This window comes from Micromys minutus, assembly GCF_963924665.1.
Source record: "Micromys minutus genome assembly, chromosome: 8".
Taxonomy (NCBI): Eukaryota; Metazoa; Chordata; class Mammalia; order Rodentia; family Muridae; genus Micromys; species Micromys minutus.
This window is the reverse complement of record NC_137977.1, coordinates 20,252,697-20,272,600: the sequence shown is the minus strand read 5'-3', so window position 1 is coordinate 20,272,600 and position 19,904 is coordinate 20,252,697. Positions and strand designations below refer to the sequence as shown.

Sequence of the window (19,904 nt, the reverse complement as noted above, 5' to 3'; positions counted from 1 at the left end):
AAACACCTCCCATAGGACCGACTATTGCCCCTGGGTCTTGTAAATTTCCTTTTTCAGACCTACATCAGTTGACCCCTCCTGTCCCACCTTCTGCTCTGTTTCTCTGATTCCTGGGACCTAACACATCCTTGGCAATACCCTGGGCACATCATCCACTGAATGACCAAGTCCACCTCTTCCTGGAGCCCTAGGAAGTCCTCACCCCACAAGAATGAATGGTGCAGCTTGATAAGAACGGCTCTCCAAAGAGCACCTCCCCCACCCATGTCATACCATAGCCAGTCACTCTTGTATTTCCCCTGTGGACTCTATAGGAAAGGTAACTAGTATATGTCTTCAGGACTGACCATCTGGCACTAGTCAACCATTTGGTGTTCTTTTTCTTGGGGAAAGCCACCTCTCCCATTCTCAACTTTGTTCGGTTGCCTATAGGTCTTTATGTAGGTTTAGGCCTCATGGGATGTTTCAGGCAAGTTTGGCGAGCTTATTGGTGTCAGCCTTGTTCAGCTCGCATTTGGGCAGTCATTGAATGAATTTTTATGTTGATTGATCAGTTCTAGCTACGTGAAGCTTAGTATACTTGGCATGTCCTTTCCCATGATCTGATTTTAATCATATGCTTGCTCAATCGTGCATAGACGTAAGCTAGTAAATAGAAATTAATGTTCCTCCAGTGAGGGTCTTGGACAGTAGTTCCATAGACTTCGATATTCCTGTACTATTTTGCTGATTGCCTGTGGCTACCTGATCTTGCCAAAGTGTACTCTACTCCAAGATGGCATGACGCTATTCTCGGAGGAAAGAGTCATACTACCCCAGACTGACCTGCATCCTGTCTCCCTCTTGCAGCTGTGATCACCGCTGTGGCCTTGGTCCTGGTCTGCCTTCTCTTTCTCATGCTTCGCTACCTGTACAGGCACAAGGGCACCTACCACACCAATGAGGCCAAAGGCACAGAGTTTGCAGAGAGTGCTGATGCAGCCCTGCAAAGTGACCCTGCCATCCAAGATGCCGGGGACACCAGCAAGAAGGAATACTTTATCTGATGGGTAGCAGACTTGACATCCCTGCAAGATGCTTCTGGCTGCAGGAGACAAAGTACCCCCACTGTGTGCTACCATTATCAGCACCAGGAAGCCCTCAAGGGCACCTCAAGACTTACTGCAGAACACTGGGTGCCTGCCAGGAAACTGATACAGATGGGAGGAATCAAGGGACAGAGTACCTCTTCCAGGGACACAGTGTGTCCACCCAGTGGCATTGGCTCGGCAAGGAAGAGAGAACATCTGGATGCACAGGTCTCCCTGGGTAATTCAGGTGTCATCTCACCGGCATGAGAGTCCTTCTCAGTGTGTATGAGGTGGTTTGGACCTGGGAGTGGGTTGCATAGAAGCAGGGCATCTATAAGCTGCCTGGAGATAAAGGCATCACGTGTCAGTCATTGACCTTTGGGAAGACAGCAGAGCTAAACGGCACTGTCATCTACCATCAACGCAGCTCAAGATGATTACAAATAAGTTTGAGATGTAACTGAGCACTCTTTATCAAATGGCACTACTCATAAGTGTTTGAGAAATGTGAATGGCACCCATTGCTGGCTCTTCACTGGTATCGCATTGTGTCTGCGCCTGGGGCAAGGATTGTCTAGTTCTGTCAAAAGAGGAGGGGAAAGGGTGACCTTTCTCCTCACTAGGACCAGCTATGTGAAACAAACAGGAGGATACACAGTAACAAGGCCAGGTAATGAAGCACTGGCTGCTTGACATGCAATTTTTAAACAGAGTTGTGCTCAACAACCGTGAGCGAACTCCATCATGCCAAAGTCCCAATGAAAATGCCTCTGTGTTCGAAGAGAGTCCAGATCCCCAGACCTGCATTTGGCTCCTAGCCCCTCTTTATTCATCTTAAGACATTAAGCCATGTATTTGACCTCTCCAGCTTTAATGGTGGCATTTTTCAAGTGAAAATGATGCCAAATTGTGTCACCTCTGGTTCCTAACTCCCAGTATCATGGGCAGGAACGGAAGCATCAGATGCTAGGCATCTACTGTCTTCCAGAGTCACTAGCACATTGGAGATATGGTTTGCCTATGTTGGCCAATAAGAATTCATCTTCACACCCTTCTAAGAGCCTCCTGAGAAGTCAGTAATTTAAAATGAATAACGGAGGAAATGAACTAATTAGCCAACCCCGTCCAAGTAAGATTACCCACAGTTCTTCAGTCACTCTAAGACCAGCATTGCTGCATCTAAAGATCATCCATCAAGAGCCCCCTCAGCTGTGCTATCTCCACCTAGTAGCTAGCAGAAAAAAGCCTCATCATGATCCCTGGTAGACAAACGAGGACACGAGCTCAGTCAAGTATGGCCACCATCCAAAGGAGCTTCTATTCCCTGGAATATAGTGGGGAAGAGAAGCAGAGGTTCAATTATAACGTGTTATAATGGCCAAGTGCCAGATGACCCCAGATTGGAGGATGACTATGTTCTCATCTGTGAAGTAAAAGGCTGGCTTCTGTCGACACCCATTTATCTAGAGAGACCTTATCAGAAACCCTAGTGGATGCTTGAAACTCAAGGCAGTATTGAACCCCCTTGTATTTGGCTTTTCTGCACACACTTATATGTTAAGATTTAATTTATAAATTAGGCACAGTAAGAGATTAACTGCAGTAACTAACAGCACAATGGCATAATTAGAACCGTAAGCTGAAATAAAAGATTCTTGAAACTATGGATTATTTATCTTTGGATTTTTTTTCAATTAATATTCTCAGATGACAGTTGGCCATGAGTAATTACAACTTCAGAAAGCACCTAGGAATGGGGCCCGCTACTCTGTCTGCCCAAGCCAGAGACGACACTACACAACAGTAGACTAGGAAATCAACTGTAGAAGAAAACAAACAAAAGGTGTAGTCACATATCGATGGAGGAGCTGAGAAAATACTATCATTAATCACAACTCAGGTGAGGTGCTCAGTCCCTACAAAGCCAGGCAGACTGTGGCTCCCAAAGGGGGTAGCTAAGAAATGTTACATTTTGAAATGGGGTTGGCCAGAGAGTCACCATGTCTTAACGGAATATATGTGGGTTTTCTTCATATTTATGGGGGGAGGGCGCTGTTGCACACATGTGTTCTTCTAAGGAAGTCTTGAGGAAGTTGGGTCTCTCCTGTGATGTGGGGCCTGGGAACAGATGTAGGATCTACTGAAGGACATCTAATCCCCTTCCCTGTGGTGCTATCACTTCCAGCTTTTCAGGGTGCACCGCTCCGGGCTTTATCTTCATAGACATGAGCACAAGTGACAGTTCAGGAGGCTCAGAAGAGGTACCCAAGCAAGCACAGACATATTTCTCCTTGCATAGGATGGTCTGAGAGTCCCCAGGCCTCCAAGAGGGTTGACTTTCCTGTCTGTCTTCTGTCCCTCCTTCCCCTAGTAGGCCCAAAGGTATCTGCAGTACCCGTTGACACTCTGAGAAGCAGTTCCCTGGGCTCACAGTGCCTGTCCTCACCTCCTCTCAGTGTGTGGGAGCACACACTGCATCAGAGGCTCTAAGTGACTTACCATCACCAAGCTCTCTCAGAAATCAGGCCATGCTCCTTGTAGCTCTCTCCATTTCTCCCAGACAGATAGGTAAGGAATTGTACTGTGGCCTTGAAGTTCCTTCCTCTAGTAGCTGCAAGATAAATTTGTGGTCCCATCAAGTACCTGGCTACACGTGTGCCAGGAGTCACATAGATTAAACCACATGGTGTAAACACACACACACACACACACACACACACACACACACACACACATACACTTTCTTAAAACTTACAAGTCATATATCCCCTTAGTTCTGGGGAGGATTTCTTTAAAGTAGCTCTCTGCCCCTCCCCCTCTTCCTTTTGGTCTCCTTTAGCTCCCCATCAAGTTTTACCCGAACAGGTATCTTTTTACCCTTTCTTTTACATTGCATTGTTTCTCATATGGTCATAATTCTCCCCACATCAAGGCTTGCAAGGAGCTCTCTCCTAATAATGCTCATTCTGAAGGGTAATGGCCTCACTTCCTTCCGTCAAATCTGCTGGCTTTCTCTCCACTCTTGTGCTATAACCACACATACATCAGTGACACTTACACACCTAGTCTCAAACTCAGCTGAGGCTACCACAGTGCCTTACTCACAGCATTTCCAACTCTTTCCAGGAGAGCTTGGGCAAAGTCTCATGCCTTATGATAGTAAAGTGCTGGCTGTCTTGTGTAATTTTTGACGGTTGTGGGGAAAGTGTAAAAAACAGAAGGAAACAGAAGGATTCTGTGTGTACACTTTAACCCCGACATACAGCAGAAAACTACTCAGCTAGTGCAGTTAGGGTCAAGAATCATCTCTATTTAATAAGGACCTTTAGAGGCAGGTGTGAGTGTGTGTGTGTGTTCACATGCATTCGTGCATGTGTGTGCATTATTTATATGTATGTGTATGTGTATGCATTCATGTGCAGTGTGTGTGTGTATTATCTATATGTATGTGTATGTATTTATATTCACAGGCAGTGTGTGTGTTCACATGCATGCACATGTGTGCATTATTTATATGTATATCTGTGTATGCATTCATGCATAATGTGTGTGTGTGTGTGTGTGTGTGTGTGTGTGTTTGAGCATGCAAAGAGACAACCACAAACATTTATCATGGACATGTATAATTGTGAGGGTTACACAGCTATAAATACTATTTCTGCCTTCAGGAGTTTGAGGGTTAATAAGGAAGGTATATGCGCAAATGTTCATAGCTCTAGAGTGTTGCAGATGCTAAAAGCAAAGAGACACAGATAAATTTGAAAACTGAAAAAAAAATACAGAGACACAGTTTAATCTAAGAGTAAGGCAGACTTAGGAAAAGCCCCAGAGGAAGGATATTGGGTCAGCAGAACAGTGGGTAAGAGCTGAACCATAGGAGAACTGGGGCCCCAAGGTAAGGAAGTTGGAGTTTGTTACATATGTATCTGGAGCCCCTAAAATAACAGGTCAGAATCTATTATAATGAAAATGCAGTGTCCAAATCATGAAGACTCAGAAAATGGCTTGTGGAAACCTACAGAAGGCAAGGGGGCTTGGAAATAGCGCAGTGAGTAAAGTCCTTACCTTGCATGCATAAGAACTCAAGGTGGACCCCAGAACCATCTTGAAAGGCTGGATAGAGCTTCGTTTTGCAGCCCTGAATGGGGCATCTGCACCATACTTGCCAATCCCCAGGGCTCAATGAACATCACAAAAACATGGCCTGAAAGATTGTAGGAGACAGTGCTTGGAGAGGACCATTGCAAAGTAGTACCTTCTGAACATCCACAGCCTTTGCCCCTAGCCAAGAAGCCATTCAAAGTTGAAGGCTGTTGGGAAAGGGAGAGTTACTTGTTTTATAGGAATGAGGCCCCAGATGAGCTGCCAGTCTTCTAGTGGGCAGACTCACACCCTATGCACATACAGAAAGTGATCATTGAACTCAGGGCTTTTTAAAAAAAGAAAGAACATAAAGTTGGATCCAATCAAAATACATTGTACACATGTAAGCAATTCTCAAAGAATAAATTAAAAATATTTTTTAAAGACAAAACCAGATATTGTAGTAAGCACACTAGTATTCTAGGGTGGGGAGGGGAAGACAGACAAATCCCTGGGCTGCCCAGGTAAGCTAGGATGAGACCTAGATTCAAAAAAAAAAAAAAAAAGATGTCCTTTCTAATTTCTCTCTACAGTTCATCCTTTCCCATTCCTTAATTTGTCTTTAGGAGATGAGGTTCCAGGGCAGAGAAGAAATGAGTTCATGAGCTCATTTCACTGCTATCAAAGGATTTAGAGAAATTTGTAAAGACAGAGAGCAGACTTAAGACCATGGACAGACTTGATAGATGAAATCAGTTCTGAAGAGAAGGGCCTGGGAGGAAAGGCGTTTTTGAAAATCCACACCCGTGACCTTTTGGACCCCAGAAAGACCCAGATTTGGAATGTTAGAATAGAGTGAGGTCTTCCCCAACGGTGCTCACTGAGACAGTGAGGTCAGTCAGCCTTTCCTAACAACCTCACACCAGGTGCTCATGCCTCTCCTTTCCCCGACATTCCCTCATCCCTGAGAGACAGATCTACTCTCGAACCTAGAATCTATAAAAGGCTCACAACTACACCTCCAGGCTTAGGTTTTGGTTGTAGAGGTGGGAAAGTGTAACCCACACAGGACTGAACCAGTCAGCTTTCCAAAGAGCAGTCAGTCTGCTGCTCTTTGCCTATACAGAGGAGACTTACATTATGACCAAGACAAGTCTTATAAAAGACAACATTTAGTTGGGGCTGGCTTACAGGTTCAGTCCATTATTATCAAGGTGAAAACATGGCAGTGTCCAGGCAGGCATGGAGCAGGAGAAGCTGAGAGTCCTACATCTTCATCTGAAGGAAGCCGGGAACAGACTGAGCATCCTCAGACAGCTAGGAGGAGGATCTCCAAGCCCAGAAACTGAGTAAAACACTGCCTCCAACAGGCCACACCTTCTAATAGTGCCACTCCCTGGGCCAAGCATAAGCAAACCATCACAGATACTAAGAGTCCCTGGTGAGGGAGATTGGGAGAGGTGATTCTGTGTCAGAGCACAGGTGTGCCAAATCACATTGGCAGCTATGCTGAAAATGAGTTAGAAGATATATTCTGGAAAGACAGAGTGGAAGTTATTCAAGCCCAAATACACCTTCCTTTTATATTCTTTGAAAGTGTTTATACATATATACATATTGTGGTGGTTTGAATAGGTTTGGTCCTTATAAACTCAAGTGTTCAAGTGCTTGGCCCATAGAGAATGGCACTATTGGAGGTGTGGCCTTATTGGAATGGGTGTGGCCGAATGGAGAAAGTATGTCACTATGTAAGCAGTGCTAGTTGCTCTGTTCCTGAAGAAAGTTACATCAGCATTTAGAATACTCTCAATGGGGCAGCCTTGCAGTGGGCAGGAGGGAGACAACCCAGTAGTTGCCCAATGCACGAGGCTGGGTCTCATAGTGTTCAAGCTCCATCCAGTGTGGAAGAGAGGCTTTTCCTCTCTGCCTGCAGAAGACAGTCTCCTCCTGCCTACCTTTGAACCAAGACATAGAACTATTGGCTCAGAAACTGTAAGCCAGCCCTAATGAAATGTTTTTCTTTATAAGAGTTGCCATGGTCATGGTGTCCCTTCACAGTAATGAAACCCTAAGACATATATTCTTATCATATCTATTCCTGACTCTCTCCATCCAGTTCCCCTCTAGACTCCCTAAACACATCTCACTCCAGGCTCATGACCTTTTCTTTTAAACAACCCGTTGTCTTGGTTACTTTTATACCTGTGTGAAGAGACATCGTGATCACTGCAACTTATAAAAGAAAAGAGTTTATTGGGGCATTACTTATACTCTCAGAATAAAGTCTCCAGTTATCGAGGTGGGAAGCATGGCATCAGGCAGACAGGAGTGGTGCTGGAGCAGTAGCTGAGAGCTTGTGCATTTACATAGCAACTCTAAAGGGGGGGGAGATAAATTAAATAGTGTGGGCTTTTGAGACCTCAAAGCCTACCCCACCCCCTGTGACACACTTTCTTCAAGAAGGTTACACATCTTCCAATAAGGCCACACCTCTTAATCCTTCCCAAACAGTTCCACCAACTGGGCAGCAAGCATCCAAACATATGAGCCTACGAGAGCCATTTTCCTTAAAACACATCACACCCATTGAGTTCAATCAGTGCTCCCCATATAGACACACAGATATTGTCATCTATAGGCACAGTAGCAACCTGCTGGTAGCTACCTCCTAAAGAAAGTGAGGATCTCTTTTCCAGAAGCCATCCACTAAGAGCCAATAGCCCCCCAGCTAGGGGTGGAGCCTCAGGAGCCCCTCCTGCTGTTCTGTGTTTCCTAACTGACTAGTTCTAGTGAAACACTAGAAGCCTGACAGATGGGTGCAGGACCAAGAATCCACTTGAGCCCGTATCAGCTGCTAGGCGCCATATATAGATAGATAACTACAACTCCTAGGGCAGAAAGATCAAAATGAACTCTCTGGGTTTGAACAAAGACAGAAACATATATAAAATGAGTCAAGTTCTTCGTGGTCACCTAGATCAGTGGTTCTTTCTAATGCTACAACTCTTTAATACAATGACCCCCTAAATATGAAATTATATAAATATCTGTGCTCTCCAATGATCTTATGCGAGCCCTTTGAAAAAGGCCATGACCCACAAGTTGAGAACCACTGAACTAGAAGCAGGCACTGGTGAAAAGAAAGTTGGCTAGAATCTGAAAGGAAAGATAAAAACAAGAGATTCACGATGTCCAATATGGCATCTCAGACACCAAGGTGTACTGGGCAGTTTCATATCAACTTGACACAAGCTAGAGTCATCTGAAAAGAGGCAATATCAATTAGTAGAATGCCTCCATAAGATCCCACTAATATGTCATTTCATTACTTAGTGATTGATGCAGAGAGCCTAGCCCTCTGTGGATGGTGCCATCCCTGGAATGGTGGTCCTGTGTTCTATAAGAATTCAGGCTGAGGAAACCATGAGGAAGAAGCAAGTAAGCAGCATTCCTCCATGGCCTCTGCACCATCGATTGCCTCCAGGCTCCTGCCCTGCTTGAGTTCCTATCCAGATTGGATGATGAACAGCTATATTGAAATGTAAGACAAATAAACCTTTTCCTCCACAATATGCTTTTTGGTTATAGTGTTTTATCATAACAACTAACACAAGGGAAGGCCATTATACTGAATTTTCTTCAGCTACTAGTTGCTTGCTTTATTGCTGATGAAAAATGCCAGACAGAGGCAAGTCCTAAAAGGAGTTACTGTTCACAGCTGGGAGTACAGTTCATCATGGTGGGGAAATCATAGCAGAAACCCAAGGCTGCTGGTCACATTACACCCACAGTCAGGAAGTAGAGAGATGGGTACTCATGCTGCAGTTGCTTTTTCCTTCACATTTGGTATAGAACCCCAGCCCATAGAATGGTTACATTCACATCCAAGGTGTTTCTTCCAACTTCAACAAACTGGATCTAGATAATGTAGCTTGTCTTTGCTAACTTGTGGGTTCTTCTTTTTCCTACCTTACACACACACACACACACACACAGAGAGAGAGAGAGAGAGAGAGAGAGAGAGAGAGAGAGAGAGAGAGAGAGAGAGAGAGAGTTTCATCCTCTATCACTAGACAGGACAGAAAGAAAGATAGTGAGAGAGAGATCCCCGAATCTAATTACGTTCTTCTTGTTTCTTCTTTCAGTACAGCTAATTACAAACCACAACCAATCCTCCTGAATGACCAAGAACCATCAGCCCTATTTCTCCGGGCCCTGGCATTTATATACCCTCTAAAATGTTCCCAGAATTCCAAACATTGCACAACTGCAGGAACTATTTGCAGCTGACAAAACCGTGTCTCTACTAGAGCATGAGGCAAATCATAGTCAGCTGCTGTGGACAGTCTGTAGCAGCTCCACATCCCCACACGTGAAAAGGAAAACACTTTCTTATAGTATTTCTCTGTTTGTAAAGGCACCAAAATTCCAGAGTTCTCATTACGAGATAATCTCCCACAGATATGCCAGAGATTCTTCCCATGGGAATGTTAGGTAGCATCAGGTTGACAATCAGGTGTACCATCCCAGAAGGGGTGGGTGTATGGTGCAGAGGCAGAGTCACCATCTCAACACCATATCAGGGCTCAGCTGTGACAACTTTCTCATGTTGAATGACAGCCAGTCTTTGAGAAACAAGATACAGAGAAAAAGCTAAAACAAAAATCAGGCTAATCTACAGGAGTATTTTTAAAGGTCACAAAGAAAAATATGAGATTGTGTCCAGTCTTCTCATTTTCCTGAAAGGTAATAAAATGGCAATTTGGAGACTCCAGAGGATATGGGCTTTACACACACTTTAAACACTGAGCACCTGTGCAGTACCAGCATCTCAACTCTGCTAACCCTGTGTCACACCAGGCGTCCTTGACTTAGTGAATACTGATGTGGTGTTAAGCACTGAACCATACAAACTCCAGTATGTCCTGCAGCTCCGTAATACTGAGTACAGTACTGAGCACGTTGTGAATCTAGTCCAGCACAGCCAAACCTGAGCGAGGAAAGACTAAGCACCTAAGCAATATGAGTATCAGATACAGAGCTTACAGTTGGAATGAGCCTCTCAGTGCCTTACAGATGACTACCACTGCCTGAAGAAGACAAGCTTGAGTTGAGACAAGTGTTCTCTTGGGGATTTGAATTCCTCCCAACTCTAAAAAGAGGGGGTAGGGGGGAACTGGAGAGATGGTTCAGTGGTTAAGAGCACTGACTGCTCTTCCGGGTTCAATTCCCAGTACCCACATGGCAGCTCACAAGTGACTGCACCTACAGTTCCAAGGGACCAGAAACTTTTACACAAACATGGATGCAAGCAAAAAGTAAAACAACAACAGCAATAATAGTAATAGTAATAAAATCTGCCCCTCCTTTTCTCATGAAACCAGTAAAATAAGTCAGTGTTGTTAGATGCAGTGACGTTTACAGGTGGAGAGAGTTTTGTGTTGTTGTGCCTATTTTGTGGAAACCCCCCCCCCGAAAAAAAATCACTAAAGAGCAGATTCCAGTGCACTCGCACTAGATTTCCATAGTTCAAGCTTGGGCTTGCTCACTGCCAACCCCGATGCAGCAGAACAGGCTAGTGAAGCATCACAGAGCCCTCAGCAGGACAAGGTTTTATAAGAAACGGTGAGCAAGAGAGGTGTGCAGCCTTGTAAGCATCTAACTGAATGACTATTGTAAGCCAACAGGTGGGTGCTCTGAAGCAAAACCATAAACAACCACAAACACTCTGAAAGTACATCTGAAACATCAGACTAGTCTTTGATTGACTGTTGCTAGGAAGTAACTAGGGAGTAACTCTGGAGTCTGGGCCAAAGACCTTGGGGTTCTTCATGGTACTTGGGTGCAGCTTGGGTTCAGCTACAGGTCAAGGGTCTTTTAAGATGGAGGCTGGTCCCAAGGTTTGGCTTCTCAGTGTTGTGACAACTAGAGAGGTGCATTTCTCAGTGCTGTGATCAAATACTGGCAAGAAAGGAAGAGCTTGTCGGAAGTCACAGAGCAGGATCATATGGCAACTGGTCCGATGGCTTCCACAGTCAGGAAACAAACGGTGATGAGGGCTGATGCTCTGCTTGCTCTTCGTTTTTATTCAGTCTCTGGTGTGAGCCCATGGAATGACATGACCTGCCTTTAAGGTATCCCTTTCCACATCAATTAAGGTAACCTAGCAAGGTGATCACACACACACACACACACACACGAAGGTGTGGTTCTGCAGTGATTCCTCATACAGGGAACTTGACAAGAGCAATTAGTCATCACAACTATTTTCCATTCCTACCTTAAAAAGTGGTTTTTATTTCTACAGACTCATGTTTGATGAACAAAAAAAAAGAAGAAGAAGACGGCTAAAAAATAACATCCAAAAAATATTAAATTCTTGGCAGCTAGCTGCAGCTAGCCACTAGGGAGATAGAAGGAAGTTCTCTAACTCAATCACTTGCCACTGGAAAATAAGTCTAACAGGAAAAAAAATGTGCAGCTGCATTAGTGAGAAAGAAAATACTAATACATGTGTATGCATGTATGTATCAATACACCTACAGGCACATCTGCATGAGACTGGATACCTGCATCATAATTCTGCATGATCAGTACAGTGGCATTATTTCAGCTCACTCAGCAGTATATAAAAGTTTTTCTAAAATAGACCAGATCCCAGGACAAATTCAAAAAGATTGAAATCACAAATCGCATCCTATCTGAGCATAATCCAATACAACTTAAAACACCAGACAAAGTTCCAGTAAACACACAAACTCACGGAGATTAAACAACTCGGTATTTAATGGTGGGTGGGTCAAAAACAAAAGCAAGGGAGAAGTAAAAAAAAAAAAAATCTCTCAGAACTAAATGAAAATGGAAACACAACGAAAGCTCCCGGGCCTGAGCAGTCCCATGAGGGAGATTTGTAGTTCTAAGTGCCTATGAGGAAAAATCAGGAACAAGGAAGGGTTTGATGATTAACATCAAAACATTGGAAAAACAAGAGCAATCCAAATCCAAACCCAAATGGTGGCAAGAAATAATGAAAAGCAGAACAGAAATCAGAGAAATAGAAATGAAGAAAATAACACAGAAATCCACAAATTAAGAACTGGGTTTTTGAGAAAATAAACATATAGACAGACCCTTGGCCCAAATAACCAAAACTAAGAAAGCCAGGACCCAAATGAACAGAACCAGAAATGAGCATGGAAACACTACACAGACATCAGAGAAATTCGTAATGAGGGGATACTGTGGAAAACCAAAAAGAAATGGGTGGGTTCTATATCCACCCAAACCACCAAAGTGATACCGACAAGTCCATCACCGCAACGGACCCAACAAATTTGATGGTTGGAATACTAATAAAAGACTTCCAGCTCAAAACAAAACAAAATAAAAACTCCTCCATGGCCAGACGGATTCACAGCAGAATCCTAGCAGACATTTAGAGCAGCAAGACAACTGGAGCAGATCAAAGGGGATACAAATTGGAAAGGAACACGTCAAAGTATATTTGCAGATGATATGATAGTATACATAAGTGACCCCAAAATTTCACCAGTCAGAACCTTCCAGCTGATAAACACTCTCAATAAAGTAATTGGACACAAAATTAACAGAGAAAAATCAGTAGCCTTCACATACATAGATAACAAATGGACTGAGAAAGAAATCAAGGAAGTAAAAAAAAAATTTAATAAAAAAATCAAGAAAATAATATTTTCCACAAGGCCTCAGAAAGCATAAAACATTTTGGGTAACTCTATCCAAGCAAATGAAAAACTTATATAACGTATATAATAAAAACTTAAGACACTGAAGAAAGAAATTGAAGATGATATTAAAAAATAGAAAGATCAAGTGGATTGATAGGGTTAATACAGTGAAAATAACTATCCTGCCAAAATCAATCCATAAAATCAACATAATCCCCATCAAAATTCCAAGATAGTTCTTCACAGAAATTGAAAAAAAAAATCTTTAACTTCATATGAAAACTCAAAATAATCCAGGATAACTAACAAAAAAAGGCCAAAAAAATCTCTAAATTAGAGAAACATGTTTGCTCTTAGGGAACATGGACAGAATGAAGTTTGTACCCTGCTTCATTGCCCTGAGTAACACCTCACCTCATCCACAACTGCCCACACACAAACACCCGCCCCCTGATGAGCCCCATCCCTTTTCCCAGGTAACTTACAACATAAAGGCAGGTCCAAAAATCATGTCACATAGGAAATCTCCTGTGATTTACTTTATGCTGTTTATATATACTTTCAGAAATAATGACTCCAGGCAAGAGAACACAAATAAATTTCCTTTTCAGTGTGTGTGTGTGTGTGTGTGTGTGTGTGTGTGTGTGTGTGAAATTAAAGGGGAAGATTCAAACACCAGCTGGGCGTTTCTATAGACTCAGAAAAAGAAGCAAGAGACAAAGAGGCTCCAGCTCACTGAGGTAGAAACAGGAAGCTGGAGTGCTCTCCTGAACAGGGGAAATCAGCTGAGAAAGTTTAATCCTCAGAGAAATCAGACCCCATTAGAACAGAGGAGTGCACACAGTTAGGTTCACACCTCCACACTCACACCTTCATGCAGCCTAGAGAAACCTCCGAAGAGCAGAGGAAGGAAAGACTGCCTCCTGGAGGAAAGGCATGGAATCTGAAGGGTGACTTCCCTGCAGCAGCCAAGGAAACAAGAAGGCAGCAGAGAGCTGGGAGGTCTCCCTTGAGATTCATCTTCACAGAACAGACCATGTTCTTCATAGGTTTGTTTTCCACAGGCCTGATTTTGTTTCTGCAGGTATTTTTTAAAATGAGTTAAACAGGAACAGAAATTTATTACAGTTCTGGTAGCTGGGTTCTCCAAGGTCAATCAACACACTGCCAGATTTGGTGTCTCCTAAAGACATGGTCTTTACTTCCAAAATGGTATTCTGTGTCATCCTTAGTTCTCCTCAGCCCAGCCCCAGGTCACACTTTGAACTTTTTAAACAGAGAAAAGAGACACAAGTCTGTCAAATGTGGGAAATTTACACAGCAAACATTGCCAAAACTATTTCTTTTTCCCTTCCCTTCTCTTCCCTTCTCTTCTCTTCTCTTCTCTTCCCTTCTCTTCTCTCCTCTCCTCTTCTCTCCTCTTCTCTTCTCTCGTCTCCCCCTCTCTCTCCCTCCCTCTTTCATTCCCTCCCTCCCTCCCCCCTCACCCCCTTTCCTCCTTTCAAGACAGGGATTCTCTGTGTAACTTGGATATCCTGGAACTTACTCTGTAAACCAGGCTGGCCTCAAAACTCACAGAGATCTGCTTGCTTCTGCCTCCTAAGTGCTGGGATTAAAGGTATGCCTCATCACAGTTAGGCTCAGAGTTATTTCTTAAATACCAGTATTGTTCTTTTTAAATATTGTTATCCAGATTTATCTTCCCATGAGGCAGAATGATCCTTTTCCTGATAAGATCACAGGGGAGTTAATGGCAGACCAGGACTTGAGACTTAATGGTGGTCACGTTGAGCAGCCCTGTCAGTAGCAGGGAATGAGCCTAGATGTAACTCAAGGTTGCCTCCCTTTGTTATGGTAATGGATCCAAATTGGAGACCAATCTTTGTAAACAAACATTAGCAGAAACTTTCTTAGCAACCCTAAACTTGCACTATGGTACCCGATTTTTATTCCTATAGCTCCTAACAAGCCAGGTTAGCACACTCCTTATCTTCCAGCCATATTGGAGGCAGAACTTCTTTAGCTAAATACTACTTTGTGTGAAGCAATATTTCCCAGGCAGATTTACTAATAAATATTACATAGCAACAATTTTACTGCTTCAGCTTTCTCCTACATTGAAAGAGTTGGGGGGGGTCACTGGCATCTCCCATGCATTTAGAAGGGGCTAATGTCTCCATAAGAACTCTACTTATTGGGTGTGTTTCATGTTGCTATATTGAAAATCCAATTTCAACATAAATTTGGAGAAGACATAAACTTCCAACCCATAATAGATGCACGGGAAATTTAACCCGTGGAGCTTTATTATTAAAGTTTAAGATTCTACATGTTATCCATTGAATGATGGTTAAGATAGACTGAACGTAACGTGATCACCCTGATCATATCAGCATCAGCATTTTCCCTTGAGTTAGGATCCTGAGCTGAAAACGAAGGAAAGGAGCTAAGCACCTGCATGCATCCTTCTCTTCTGACTCTGGATACAATGTAACAGCCACCTCCTGGTCTGTGGCCCTGCCTTCTCCACCAGGATGAGCTGTGTACTTTCTTAAACCTTGAGCCACAACAAGTCCTTCAAGGCTTCCTGAAGTTGCTTTTGTTAAGGAGCTACCAACAATTTCAAATTCCCTGCTGGGTAAGGTTCTGTTTATTCAGGGACCCGTACACACAGGGCCAGGACAAAGCTTATTCCGCTGTGGGTTCACAGGATCTCACAGGCTTGAGTGCCAGGGAGAAACTGAAGCACTTTTCCTTTATTGGGGACGACAAGGGCTATATAAACCTTGAGAGTGGGTAGGGGATATTCCAGGTGAGTGTACATCGTTGGCCAGGGCTGGCTTGCTGGGAAGGCTTCATTTGCCTGAAGAGGAGGAATTCCAGGTGCTTACTGGACATGTCCTCATAGGGAGAGAGAAAATTAAACCTGTAATTTGGCCACCAGGCTGTGTGACTACCTCAGTGGTGGTGGAAGTGGGGGTGATACAGGCTGCATGCAATGGGGACTGCAGACCCAGAGCAAGGAGGGAACACTCTTAACTCCTGCCAGAGTCAGGATAAGAGTTTTGGAGTTTGGACATGTATGGACTTCATTCTTGCCCCAGACTAGCTCGAGCTCCACAATCCCCTACTCTTCCAATAGCAAAATGCTACAAGGAATAGAAACATGATCTTTCTAGGAGTCAGTGAGTCCTCAAAAGGTATGCTCTCGCTAGCAGAGTCTGGTAGAGCATGAAGTTTGTGTATATTTTTTACCTGACAGTATTGGGCTGGTGCTTTGAGGCTTCTCACAATAACTAACAAAAAAAAAAAAAACTGGAATTTTAGTAGCACAGTTTTCAAATGCCATCCTGTGCCTTTCTGTTCCCAGTAAGACATTTATAAAGTCTTATAACTCTGCCCTTATAACATCCAGCCTGGAACATTCCACTAACTTCCCGTGAGCAGAGAACATAGACATGGGTAGGTTTCCAGAAAGCAAAGAAGTGTAGTAACAGCTCTTCACATTGTGTTCAGTGCAAGCCATGAATATATTACATATCATAATGCAGGCTAAAAATACACCATTTCTTTAAGCCTAATAATAACTGTGTAGGGTGTGCTGTTTCCTCCCTTAGTAAATGAGCAGACACTAGCTCACAGAGGCCAAGGGGCACCTTTGTTCTTCCCTTCCTCACAGACATAAACCTTTTCTGTCTCAGGCCTTCACATCTGCCAGCTCTCGGGCAGTTCATCCATAAACACTTCCTCCTTCTCAGCCTGGTGACGTCTCACAGGTATGCTGGGGAGTGTCACTCTTCTGTCCTTTCTAAGACCTCCCAGAACACCTTAACACTTCTTATAGCAGACAGTAAATTATTATTGCTGATTGACTGCTGACCCTTTTATCCTGTGTCTGGATTTTCCCATGAGTTTCTTCTCCTTTAACAAAACTATCTTCAAGATCAAATTCAGATGGGAAGGTGGCTCTGTTGGTAAAATCCTCACTATGGAATCACAAGGACCCGAGTCCAAGCCTCAAAATATATATCAAAAATTGGGGTACCCTGTACTTTCTTAGTATTAGGGAAATAGACATAGGTAGATTCCTGAGACTCATGGGCCACCAGTCCTAGTGAAATCAGTGCACTCCATGATCTGTTAGGGACACTGGCTCAAAAATTAAGATGGACAGCAACCAAGGCAAACACGTACTATCAGTCTCTGAGCCTGCTATATGCATGCATGGGCGCATGCCCACGCATGTGTGCATGCACGTGCACACACACACACACACACACACACACACACAATCAAGTTTAGTAAGCATTGCACACAGAAAGTTCTTGTTTAACCAAATGTGTTCCAGAGAAACTTCAAGAAGCACAGCTTGAGGATGAGGACTTTTTTGTGTATATACTGAATCCAGCAAAGGAACTTAGACAGAGGGAGGTTCCCCACAGTCCCACAAAGTCCCCCATGCTCCATTTCTCCTCAGTGTCCATTGTTTCTCTGTTATTCACTTTAGGTTTTGCCCTGGATGTCATCCAAAGATGGGCCCACTTGTGCCAAATATGAGCACCTTCTCTTGTCACGATTCCGTCATTAATACGACCTGGCAACTATTCGCCTGACGATCGTGTTTTATTGAGTATTACAGGTAGCCCACAGTTCATTTCTTAGAACCCATGTGAAACAAAAGGTCAACCATGGTGGCATGTACTTGTGACCTCAGCACTGGTGAGACGGAGACAGGAAGATTATGGGCTCCCCGGACAGCCGCTGTAACTGATGAGTAGGTCATGGTCCCGCTGAGAGTCTCTGAAAAGCTAAGCTAACAGTTTCAACCTCACCTAGGTGAAGTTGGAGCATCTTCCTAGAGAGCCTCCTCCAGGGCTGAGCCTGACAGGAAGGTGAGAGGAACCTCTTCCCTTTGCCCCTCACACTGCCCCTACAGTGGTATATTCTTTACCCCTGTCCAATAGACTTCCTGCAGGAAGTACTCCCCCATGCTGGCTGGCTCCTCTGCTCCTGGGGTGCCTTCGGGCTTTGGAGTCTCTGCGGAAATCCCATCCAAAATCCCAGCTGAAGGAAAAACAGTGCTGCAAAAGATGTTAGAAAAATATATCAGGGGATAATTAACTCTTCTGTCTCCTTAGCCTGGTTCTAGGTAATCAGCCTTCTTAAGGGCTGTGCTCTCTTGGCCAAGTGATTGACAGGTCCAACTAAGTTAACTCCTTGTTAAATATTTGTTTATTTTTGTTTTATATGTATGAATGTTTTACCCACATGTATGTGTTTATACCATGTGCAGTCAGTACTGGTAGAGGCCAGGAGAGAGCATAGGCTCCCCTGGAATTAGAGTTATAAGGGTGCTCAGTGCTGCTGTGTGGGTGCTAGAAACCAAATCCAAGTCCTTTGCCAGAGCAGAACATCCTTTTTGTCACTGAGCCATCTCTTCAGCCCCTAAATCAGCTCTTTGAAACAGAGGCAGCATACATAAAGATTAACGATCTTATCTTTAAGACAAATCAAGATATCATTTCTCCACTTGGGGCCAACGGTAGATTTCATTCTTCTCTTCTTCAGTAAAAACTAGCTCTCTCTCGGCCTCAACAGAGTCCTAATATTTATCCTGTGTGACCTCCAGGTCTATTGTAGCATCCCCCTTCTCCAGTGTCTATAGTAATTGCATATGGGGAGCAAGCCAGGCTTCAGCAAATACCTTCAAGAAAATCTCCAGCTTGTCCTGCCATGTCATAGCACATCTGTCTGGGTCCTCTCGAGCAGTGCGTAGCTCATATCTGTTTTCACTGCACCATCTCTAACAGGATGCAAGCTTATTTTCCCAGAAAGGTTGTGGAACCAAACCAAGCACAGATTTCACTCACTGGGTGAATGCTCCAGGCTTTGGCATGAAGACTGGGTCCTCACTTCAAAGAGCTGCCCGTGTTTAGACAGATGTACAAGAGAATCAACCTTCCCACATGACATCTATTAAAGTCAGAACAGTTTGTTGGCTGGATAGCGAGTGAGGGCCCAGACCACAGCTATTCCTTTCACAGCCTGGTGCCAAATCATTGCAACCACATGTAATATGCACGTAAATTAGCGTGTGGTACTACAACAGAAGCTTTGGCTGCAGGCGTTCTTGTGGCCTTGACTCTGAACCCTTCTCATGCCCTGTCATAGCCTGTATAAATCATTCCATCACTGACAGCCACCGCCCATGCGCACAGGTGTATGCCAGGCTTTCTGGGAATACTACTTCATTAGGTTCCTCCATTTGACAGCACTAGCTCCAGGTAACATACTGAAAGGGCCTCAGCAATCACACACTCGGGGCTTCGCAGTTCATCAGTAGCAAATGCAAACTGGCAGGAAGCATCCCCAAGACCATCAAAGTAGTGCTACCGGGCCAGCAAAGGCACAGTCTATTGGAGGAAATTGGCTTGATTCTCCACTAGTGTAAACATACAAAGAAGTGAAAGGCTTGGCAGCACCTCGGGAAGCTGTATGTGGTTGGTCTGCCCCCCAGTATCTTCCCAGTACAACTGAAGCATGTGTCCCCATGTGCCAAATGCTGTATTCAAATGTATTCATTCCCGGTGGTCTATAGTGTCTCCAAACTGGGAGTAACTCTGTTTTCCTCTACAGGATGCATAATACGTTGTGTGTGTTCATAAGGCAAGAGGGCTATCGGTGAGAATAAACTGCAGGTCCAGCCATGGCATCTGCAGAGTCCACCAAAGATGATATGAAGTCACAGGACAGGATATGCATGTGCTCCTTCCATGACCCTCTCATGATGGACTATAGCTCTAATCTAAAATAAACCCTTTCTTCCCTAAGATGGCTTGGACCAGGGCTAAACTAAGACACAAGGTGAAAGAAAACAATGAAACAAAATTTCCTTTTGGAGAAAGATGCAGACAGTAGATAGTACCAGCCCCACAGTCATACTCAAATGAAAGCATTTTCAAAGCTCCCACCTCCAAATCTGGGCCCTGCCCACCAGGCTCAGGAAGTGGCACACCACTTCTTCCATGTCATTTGAGTCAGAGCA

At 43.9% G+C, this 19,904-nt stretch overlaps 1 protein-coding gene across 1 annotated transcript in view; it reads left to right on the top strand.

Annotated features, from left to right (window-relative positions):
* The window catches only part of GYPC (glycophorin C (Gerbich blood group)), a 32,808-nt gene extending 30,094 nt beyond the window's left edge, over positions 1–2,714 (top strand). Inside the window, exon 3 of the mRNA XM_080919734.1 lies at positions 850–2,714. Within this exon, the coding sequence (XP_080775860.1) occupies positions 850–1,046 (197 nt within the window). The 3' untranslated portion in view covers positions 1,047–2,714. The remainder of the gene's footprint in view (positions 1–849) is intronic.
* The last annotated feature ends 17,190 nt before the right edge of the window (positions 2,715–19,904 follow it).